The following is a 10,806-nucleotide window of genomic DNA, read 5'->3' on the forward strand; positions in this document are numbered from 1 at the left end:
TATTCTTAATTGTAAGATAGGTTAAAACTTATGTTTTAAATTCTGAGTTGATTCTGCCATTTGCGCGATAGCGCAACGGGTCATCTAGTTTTGCATAATATATGAAAATTCATGTATGTTATCAACAACTAAACCACATAATACATGGTCATCTCAAAGGATTTTATTTTTTTGAATTTTCTAACATTTATATTTTAAAAAAAAACGGAAAAGGCGATTCCCATAGGGGTGCGTGGAGAAAATATTTCTTGTGCCGACGCCTGACATTGTTGCCTCACCGTCACGGCGGAGACCCCTGCGCCGATGGCCTTTTTCCGTGTCGATGGTGGCTATCAGCACATGTTGCTCTTTTTTCTGTTCGAACCACGTGTCGACACTACGGGAGAAGAGGACATTGCCGTGCAAGCAAAATACACGGCAAAGGGCATAATTTGCATGGCAAAGCCTTCGTCGTGCAACTCCGCCCGGCAAAGTTTGGACGGCAACCTTTGCCTCGGCAAAGCGGTCATTGCCGTGCGTCCCACCAAACTGCACGGCAAAGGCTTTGCCGTGCATCGTTCGCTTTGCCGTGCGCCGCTCTCCTTTGCCGTGCGCCGTTCGCTTTGCCGTGCGGCCCTTTTTTCCCGTGCAGCATGCTCTTTGCCGTGCACATTTGACCCGCGGTGCACGGCAAAGAAATTTAAGAATAGTAAAAAAAAAGGGCAAGCGCCGGCGCCGGCGAGCCACCAGTGGTAAGCTGGCGGCAGAGGAGGGCGTCGAGGCGGTGGCTGGCCGCGGAGGAGGGCGTCGAGGCCGGCAGCGCGGCGTCGGGCGGAGTTGGGGTGGCTGGCCGCGGAGGAGGGCGTCGAGGCCGGCGGCGCTGCGTCGGGTGGAGTGGGGTTGGCTGGCGGCGGAGGAGGGCGTCGAGGCGGTGGCTGGCGGCGGCGGAGGGCGTCGAGGCGATGGCTGACGGCGGCGGAGGGCGTCGAGGCCGGCGGCGCGGCGTCGGGCGGACTGGCGTGCGGAGAGCCACGCTCCTCGCCAGCGCCGCCCTCCATCTTCCCGTCTCCCAGAGAGCTCTGTGCGTGTGCCTTGGTGCTCTGTGTAGGGATGGCACCCGCAGGGTATGGGTACGGGTAGAGCCATCTCATACCCGTACCCGTCGCCTTCAATCTTACCCGTCACCCGTACCCATACCCGCGAACGGGTACAAGTTTTTCCCATACCCGTCACCCGGCAGGGTAAATGGGTACCCACGGGTAAAAAATACCCGGGCTTACAACGTATCAAGTTGTTCAAAAAATATTAAATGAGGTAAAGCGATCCTAAATAGAGGTCTAATCCTCACTAACCTACCAACGATTGTCAGATTAGAAAGCGTGAGGTTTAACCAAGCAATGTGAAGACACGGTTAGGGGGAAAATAAGTAGTTCAAAACATTACGGCTCCCACTTGTCAAATTTATATGGGTAAATGAGTACGCGGGTATAGATTGTACAACCCCATACCCGTACCCGCTCTACCCGATGGGTATGATATTTTCCTGTTTACAAACCCATGGGTAATATTTTATCCCATACCCGTATTCCTATTGGGTTTTTACCCGACGGGTACGCGGATCATGGGTACCCATTGCCATCCCTAGCTCTGTGCGTGTGTGGAGAGAAAGGGAGAGAAAATGAATAAGAGAGAGAGAGGGTGTGGTCACGGGTGGGTGCTGGTGGTGGAGTGGTGGTGGTGGGGCCAGGAATTGGGTGTGCCATGTCATCTATCCGTGTGACTATCTATCTCAGCCGTTCAAGACAAACGTGATCCTACGGTCCGTATCACTGCAATCTTTGCCGTGCGTTTTTTCAAAAGTGCTCGGCAAAGACAATCTTTGCCGTGCGTGGTCTCTTTGCCGTGCGCTTCGATTTTCTTTGCCGTGCGAAATTTCTTTGCCGCAAATATTTGCCGTGCGTTTTACTATTCCCGGACGGCAAAGCCGGCTTTGCCGTGCAAGCCGCGCACGGCAATGACCCCGTGGACGGCAGTGGCATTTTTTCCGGTAGTGCGACGACCTCGACAAAAAGTCGTCGGCACAGATCCTGGCCGTCGACACCTTGACGTTTCCCGTATTGGATCAGGTGAAAAGGAAAGAAGGTTTACTGGTTGTTGATAGAAAACATAAGTATTTCCTGAAATAAAAAAATAAAATAAAATGAGTGATCTTGTTAGCTAGTATTCTCTATATAGGAATTGTATTGTATGAGTCGTAACATGGAATTTCTTTTTCTTTTGTTCAGCTATTATTCTTGTAGAAACTAAACTTTGTTAGCAAAACAACATTGTGCATCAACCAATGTCATACTCCGGGGCACTCCCTCATTAAGAAAAACAACAATAGATATCAACCGATAAAATTGCCAAATTCTCATCTGGTACAGCTTACAAGGCTAGATGTCCCACCATCCTTCAAAGCCCGACGGGAGGCTTCATCACAACGGTGTATGTGGAGTTTGTTTCTCGGTAGCCAAAACAGTTGGTGGTGCCTCGTGTTTTATGTGCAGTTTTGTGAGCATGTTATGATGGTTCTTGTTCTGTTTTCCACCAATTAAGCAAGTCTCTTCTTAATTAATGGATCGAGGTGTACGGTCTCCATTTTCAGAATTAATAAGTTATTATGTGTCTCTATACTACTCATTACTGTGTCATGATGGTTCTTGCTCTGACATCATGTGTTTTGTCTCAAGAAAAAAAGGGGGAATTTTAGCCTTTTTTTCTTATCTATCTTGTCATCAGTACTATTCAGTATTGGTCATTTGTGACGATCCATATATGGTACTGACAGCGTTACATAATGTGAATCCCAGACATAGCGCTCACACGGACCAATGTCTGCAGCTGCATTGTTTCAGTTACGAGATAAGCACCACCCAGCTCCTCAATAATCAACTACCAAGAACTCGATGCTCGGCCTCAACAAATTAAAGTTCACTATATAGCTTGCTAGATTTACATATACAACAAAGCCATAAATTTTGCAAGGACTGAAGGAGGACGGCCAGCTAGAGAAGAAGTACTAGGCTGACCATGCATGCATCGATCTCCCTTCATGGAAAGCCTCTTTGCAGAAAATAATGCAGATACAGAAGGCTTAATCGCTTTCACCCCCATAACGATATGATTACACTACTACTCGCATAGCATAGCATCAAGAGCAATCATCCTTAACAGAATGACTGCTCATGATGGTATGTAGGTACGTACATTAATGTTACGTACTCGCCCCTGCACCCCACCATGCACAAACACATATACTTGCTGCAAGAAACAGCCATGGATCTCTTCTACCGGAGGATCCCGCCGAGCGGCGCAGGGGCCCAGTAGTCAGCTGCGTTGTCCCCGCCGAAGTGCGACGTGCACGACACCGGGACGAGGCACAGGCCCCGGCTCCTCAGGTCCTTCTTGCTCGCCTCCTCTTCATTCTTAGCACCCTGCTGTGTATACACATGTATTTTCATGCCACAGTTATGGTAACAAACCAATGCAGAAAACTTGCACATTACACAAAGTATAGCATAGAAGATACTTGATGCTAGAAATGATTTTAACTCTTTTTTTTTGCCAAAATGTAATGTGCATGCATGTATGTACGTATACACATGATTGGAAATGACTTTGAAGGTAAGCAAAGTGTGTTCATGATATATATACCTGCTGCTCAGGTTGGCCTGCAGCCTGCTGCTGTACTGCTCCAGTATTGTTATTATGGTTTAGCAACTGCCCCAAAAAATGTAAAGTAAACTTAAGCAGAGCTGTAAAGGGGGACAGATTCTCATATGTGCGTGTATAGATCTCTACTAACCTGGCCGGGGTATTCTGGGAAGAGTCCAGGGTTCCTTTCTCCGGTTGGTCCCTGTTCATGAAAAGAGGAAAGTACTTTGTCACATGTCAACGTTGCACGTACAAGCGTGCGAAAAGGGTAGGGAGGAATAATTTTTCAGACTAGGAAAATATGATTGAACCCATGATCAGTTGCACCGACCGGCCCAAGGTTGTCGCAGATCATGGCTAAGATTAGCTAAACTATATCGATCTATACATATGGCGATCATAATTTTCTACATGTCTGCAGACTGCAGAAGTGTACTTTGTGTCGATTTTCAGTGCTGCTTCATCTGTTCAGTAATGTAACTATGTAAATCCATCTTGTGGCATTATCCAGTTTTGGCCCTAGGCAGCTGAATTGCCATGTACATCTTGATGAGTGTGCATACTGTTCCAACAATTCAAAACCAAATTCCTATGGGATCAAATAATTCACTGAATATTTTTGAAAAATTTAGTGGAATCATGCTTATATCTCAAGAAAACATATCATCCCATAATTAATGTATGGTATGTGCAGGAAATAAAATTTAATAAAAATATGATAATATGCTATGTGGATATTCTTAAAAATTGTAAAATTCTATACACGCAGCAGCATGAGGGATGTAAATTGTATCATAGGTTCCTTCAAATTTTATGGATTTTAAATATTTTCTTAACGGGAGCCCAGAGAGCACATATTTAAGAAAAATACAGAGCAATTAATTTGTTCCATCCTAATTAGATTATATGTGACCTACTCATCAATTTTCATCACCACATTCTGGTAGACACATATGCATTTGAACATATAGATGATAAATAAATATATAATAAATCTGGAATATAATGCATTAAAATTACAGTTTAACAATAGTAAATGAATATGAATACCAATTCTTACATGAACAATGTCATGATTAACAAATAGTAAATGAATATAAAATTTCATTTAATTATTACATTATTTCATTCAGTAGACTTTTCCAAATGTATGATCAATATCATTAAAAAAAATAAGTGTAAGAAATCATTGTAAAGTTTCAAGTTTCCATTTTATGTAAATTTTTGTAGTAACAAGTTGCAGGATTTACGTATGAAGTTTACAAAATTTTCCCATAACTTTACGTAATATGTACATTTCTATAGACAATATTTAAGTCAACAAACTCCATACAAAATTAAGAAGGTGATGTGAGGCTGAAATCATTCGTTATAAAGACCATTCATGTACAAACATATCTTATACAAAAAGTTACTTTACTAAGATGGATTTATATAACTTGAGACTCCTTTGATAATAAGGTCAAATTAACTTTTCATATTCCCTCAGTGGTTTATATTTATGATATTAACAGAATAAAAGAGATGCATCTATAATACTTATTTTGGTGTGTATACATCATACAAATTAGAATGAACTAGGGTCGACTGCTACATAAGAAACACAATTTATATTTTTAACCATTGGATGTTACCAGAAGTAGAGCTGTATATTTGGAGGGATGATGAATTTGGCTAGTTTGAATACAAACCTAAAGGTCCCCATGTTTCCAACCAACATAATAAATGTGTCGCAGTTTACTTCAATAAGTTTCAAGGCACACATACTAAGTTGTATTCTAATTGAAAATTGGGTGTGAAAAAAATCACATGTATGAGAAACTTAATATTATTATGTAAAATTAATAAATATGGATTTTTTAATTTGGTGTGGCACAACTCCTAATATCTAGAATATGCTACTTGCATCCTTCATATGTTTTTACTTGTAGTTGTATCACATTCTCTATGACTAGACTAGATCTCAAGCTTCCATTCAAATGCGTGGAATCAAGACATAGAAATACGATGTGGATATTTTCAGAATACCAAAGGTTTTAATCTAATACTATATAATTGCAGAAATGCTTATTACTTATAGTTGATTCCTGAGTGGGATTTTTGTGTGTGTTCTGCACCGACGAAGGGGACCTTCAGGGCTTCTTTGATTCACAGGGTTTTCAAAACGTAGGACGTTCCAGGCTCTGCAGCAGTGGTATGCATGTGGGGGCGGCAGCACAGGGGAAGTTCAGAGTCTTATCTCTCAGGGTGAAAACCCAAGGTCTGGCCTTTACTGGTTGTGCCTGGCAACGTTCTTGTTGGATGCATTGTTTTGAGAGTGGGGACTGTCTTGTCTTCAGGGTGAAAACCTAAGACCTTTGGTCGGGCGACGACGGCGCTGATGCACTGTTCCCTTCTTGGAGGTGTCGCTTTTGGAGAGTCTGTACTTCAGGTGTTGTCACGGTGGTGGTTGTATTGCTGTTGCTAGGTCTAGAAGGCTGTAGCGGGACTTTTATTTCTTAGTTTTCTTTTCTCTTTTTGGCTGTGTGCATCCGTACTACCATTAGGGTGGGGCGTTGTTGCAGAGGCTGGGTGTAATTGGTATCTTTCGATATTAATATATTCCCTTTATCGAAAATGATTGGAATGGCATATCCTGTCCAATCGTATAAGATCAGTAGACTACATGATTTTGGATCCAAAAGTATTTGATGCACAGGGTAACCAAAGAAATTGTAAAAAGAGATTGAAGTGAAGAATTGTTTCCTACAAAACATAGTGCAAGTGGGAATTTCAAAGGATTGCAATCCTATAAATCAAACAACCTCTATATGAAAAAGTCCTATGAATTAAATCATACAAAAAGTCCTAAATGATTTCTTTGAATCAAAGGCCCTAAAGTCGTTTTCCACAAAGGTAACCAAAGGATTGGTATCGTACTCACAGTCAGCTTTGATGAAAGTTTTGCTACAAAGGCAAGACGAAAGCAACAATAAGCTGTGTGCATTCGTGGCATGTTTCATCTCACAACTCCTTGCACGTGCATAGGCATCTCGTCACTTGCAAATATGAACTTCTTCTTTTCCGTGTGCTCATACAGTAACGCATAAGAGAGAGAGAGAGAGAGAGAGAGAGAGAGAGATAGATAGATAGATAGATAGATAGATAGCGAGAGAGAAGGTGTGTGCAACTTACATTTTGCATGGATGTCCCGTTGCCACCCTGGCCCATGTATGGGTAGCTAAGAGCCTGCCACAGAAGAACAACCACTGGTCATGCACGAGATGACGAGAGAGAAAGAGAGGGCGAGCATAAAATCCTAGCCCATGAAACACAAAGCGCTACAAGACGGGCACCGCAGCACATCCATCCATCGATCTCTGTTGCCGCTGCTGCTGCGTGCTCGCGCGCCCATGCATGCACACAGACACAGCAGCTAGCGCCCAACTTTAGCAGCGTGCTCTTGCGCCCAGTCCCACCCCTGCCCTACCTCTCCGGCCATATTCTCTTTTTGTTTCCCGCGCGCGCTCAGTGTGCCAGGAACTTCTCTTAAATTTACCCTACCTCCGTGCATGCTTCCTGATCTGTCGCTGCATGTGGGGACATGCGTGGTGGGCACAGCTCTCCAGCCACAGCCGGCGTTGGAAAATGTTACTACAGCATGCATCGTGTGCTTTTTACAGATGGTACTGGTCATGCCTGAACTGACATATGGGCCATCTACTCCCTGTTCACCCCATACTTCTGATCAGGGTCCTCCTATGACCATGACTCATAATAAGCTTTTGCTCTAGTCTAGAGAGAGAGAGAGAGATAGAGAGAGAGATTGGACCTCAATTTGACCCAGGAGGAATCTGACATAGCCAATGGTCTCTTGCAGTACAGACGCAGTGTCAGTCTGTAAAAGGAGAGCACGTGTGTCAGAGATAAACTTTAGTTGGACACAACCCCTCGAGTGAATTGAAGCAGGCAAAAGAGAGGAGCTAGATGGCGAAAACTATAGACAAATGTAACAGCATGCATATATAACACTCTAGTAGTATATGGTATACATGGAGGGAGACTGCTACACATGCAGATCTAGCTCTCCTATACTGTTGCAGTGCAAAGAAGGGCCAAACAGTTAACTACGTCCAGGTTATCACGTCACTACCTGGATCTGAAAACATCAATGCTATATTAAGCAAACAAATTCCACCCTAGATATTCACCTTGCCAAATGGTGAAACTATCTGGTGAAGGGCAGTTATTCTATCCCCTAGCCTCTCCTTCCTCACCTGAAAATTATTCACAAGAAAAAAAAATCCTATTAGTAAAATGGAAAGCTGTGGAAAGAAATATGTCAGCCATTTTCCTGTGCTCTTGCTGCACGAACTTCGATAGTCAAGTGCCCTTTATGAGAGAGAGGGAGAGAGAGCGTAAAATGTGTTTGGGAAAGCAGGGAGCTGACTGGTGAGGAAGAAACCTTTAGAGTAGATTGTGCTGAGGAGGAGGCCTGAACCCTAGCCTTCTTGAGAGCTGAGCCTGTCGCGGTGCTGTTGCACTAGAGAAAGACAAACAAACCAAAGCGTGAATAATCATGAGCCCATTTTTATCTCGTCCCAACAAGAACCATCGTCTCCCTAAAGTGAATCCTCAGGATTCTACACACTGACCACTTACTGTAGCCCAATACAAAAGAATTAATAGGTTATGAAATTAGCAAAACAGCTAGCTACCTCTCTGTCAATGAGTGTGCAATGTCCTGCCTAAACTCTTACCAAGAGATCATGAAACAACATGCTATGGAGACATCAATTAACTAGTTGACTAGAGCATACTCCAAAGTGAGACATCAAAACTTGTGGAGTATCTTATCAGGAAAGAACAATAATACCAGTATCAATCTATTGATTAAGGGGATAATGACAGAATGCACCATTGCCAAGAGATTGCATTCACAGCCCTAAAAGCCTGAACCTAGACAATTTATTTAGAGGCATCATGATCAAACTTATAGCTTTCCATCAAGAAAAGTAACAGGAAAGACCTACTTTGGAAAACAACAATTAATAGTTTTTCATGAAGTAGACGAAAGATCAAACGCAGTTGCAAGAACCAACTCAATAAAAATCGTAGTTATATGTTTCAAGCAGATCAAGTTCGTCTCCTTTGCGATCTTGGAACCACCAAATAAATGCATTCCTTGTAGTAAATCATCGTCCAAACAATATGACATACATGGAATAAACCAGGAAACACGCCAAATTAAAGATAGTGAGCAGTCCAAAAAAGAGCACAAAACCTTCAAATTAACAATGAATCAAATCTTAATCATATCGTTATTCACCTCGGATGAGTTGTCGGATTGGTGGTGGCTCCGGAGCTCCGGCGGCGGCGGCGCCACGCTATTCGAGAAGTCAAGCATGTTGCTGCCGAGGCTGGTGGTGACGCATGACCTAGGAGAGGAGGCCAGGAGCATCTGGCTCAGCTGGGACTTGGCCTGGATCTCGTGGCCATCGCCGGCGACAAGATGGCTCCCATAGAAATTGTAAGGAGCAGGGGCGCCGCTGGTGCCGGAATTAGGCATGGAGCCCTCCTCCTTCATACCAACCATGCATGCACTTGCAGCAGCGGCAGCCTGATGATCCCCCAGTTCTCTAGTCCCTTTGACAGGAGAGCCGTGGTGGTGCTGTATCTCTCTTGATCTCCAACTAATCCCCCACTGTTGTATATGCAGTTTGCACAAGGAACACACAGACATACACAAATACATGAGTCCATGGAGATAAAAACAACTGCAAGTTAGTGAGATGAACATGCAGCAGATGATTAGGGCAAGGAAACGCTTGATCTACTACAGGACGAAGTCGGTTAACCACTTTATTCCTTCGCCTAGAGCTACACTTAAGTATGTAATTAAATTTTAGATGGAGTGTTTCTTTCTTATCTGCATCGACTCTAGAATCTAGATTAGAGAGGGAGAGGGGTAGGGACAGAAATGTTTACAGAATCAGCTGGCTCCAAGACTCTGGCATGTGGCTCTCCTGGCTTCCGGCGTTACCATCATGCAAGCTTGGAATAGAGGCGGTGCCGTTCATAAGAAGCATGCCTGATGAGCTATGTGGAAACTGCTGGGAGAAGAGCATGGATGGAGATGACAAGGAGGGCATGTTAGGAGACGCTTCTTGCTCCTCATGGCACGGCTTCAAGCTACTCATGATCATCTGTTGCACCAGGGAGCTCTGGAATTCTCCTCGATTCATATCACTCGCTTCTAGAGAAAGAGGGTAGAGGGGGATGCGCTCCTGGCTTCCCTGCTGCAAGGAATGCTCTTGCTTCTCCCTCCTTGCACCCTATGTGTGGAAATCTCAGCTCAATCTTTAAGGGGCCAGTGGCTTAATTTTCTTTGAGGGATGGGGTATATGATGTTCTTTGCAGAGAAGAGAACAACAGCAGGAGGAGATGAGAAGAGAGAGAGAGAGGTGGGGAGAGAAGAAGAAAAAGCATAGGGCCTGTTTGGAGAGGAATCTGGGCTTTGTTTTATTTTCCCCTTCCTTTTGCTTCACTCCTTTATTTGCGAACTTTCCCTTGCTTTCCTCCCTTTCTCTCTCCTCTCTCATTCTTCCGTTACACATACGGGAAAAAAATCCTTTTATTTCCTTCTTCAGTCTCTTTTGCTTTATCACCAAAGTGATGTAGGAAAGGTATGCAAGACACACCATTTCGGACTAAAAGGAGCGGTTTAAAGAGGAGGCGGTGCTTGTTAATCAATCTCTCGTAGCTTATGCTACTCCCAAGTACCTTTCAAACTACCAAATAAGTGGCAGAGCTGATAATTAGTACTAGCGCGATGCGTTACATCTGTATAGATAGATGATCATGTGTGTGTTACCTCCGCAGCACGCACATACACAGCAACAACGGGTGCACGCATGCATATATCCACACCCCACCTAAAGCGAGAGCATGCAGAGCGAAGGGGGAGGAAGGGATGTCCTCTCTGTTACTTCATATATTCGTCCTTTCATGAGGTGAACCACGAAATGATATGGTTTGCTTGCTTGGATTGTCAAGGAGATGAAATACGGAGTAGTGCGCTATAAACAGTACAAGCTTTAGTAACCTCGCTTGGAATGTAGCATACATTACGTGTCGGCCAAGGAAAAAAAC

The 10,806-nt window shown here is 43.8% G+C and overlaps 1 protein-coding gene across 1 annotated transcript; it reads right to left on the minus strand.

Annotated features, from left to right (window-relative positions):
• Nucleotides 1-2,939: 2,939 nt before the first annotated feature.
• Nucleotides 2,940-10,192, minus strand: LOC124649327 (transcription factor bHLH68-like). The gene is given in 10 exon segments (XM_047188980.1): nt 2,940-3,458; nt 3,676-3,741; nt 3,827-3,877; nt 6,850-6,903; nt 7,487-7,552; nt 7,866-7,931; nt 8,120-8,197; nt 8,984-9,280; nt 9,283-9,358; nt 9,643-10,192. Coding segments are annotated over 10 exon segments (1,161 nt in total). The 5' UTR covers nt 9,900-10,192; the 3' UTR covers nt 2,940-3,308.
• Nucleotides 10,193-10,806: the final 614 nt, after the last annotated feature.

This window comes from Lolium rigidum, chromosome 4, assembly GCF_022539505.1.
Source record: "Lolium rigidum isolate FL_2022 chromosome 4, APGP_CSIRO_Lrig_0.1, whole genome shotgun sequence".
NCBI lineage: Eukaryota > Viridiplantae > Streptophyta > Magnoliopsida > Poales > Poaceae > Lolium > Lolium rigidum.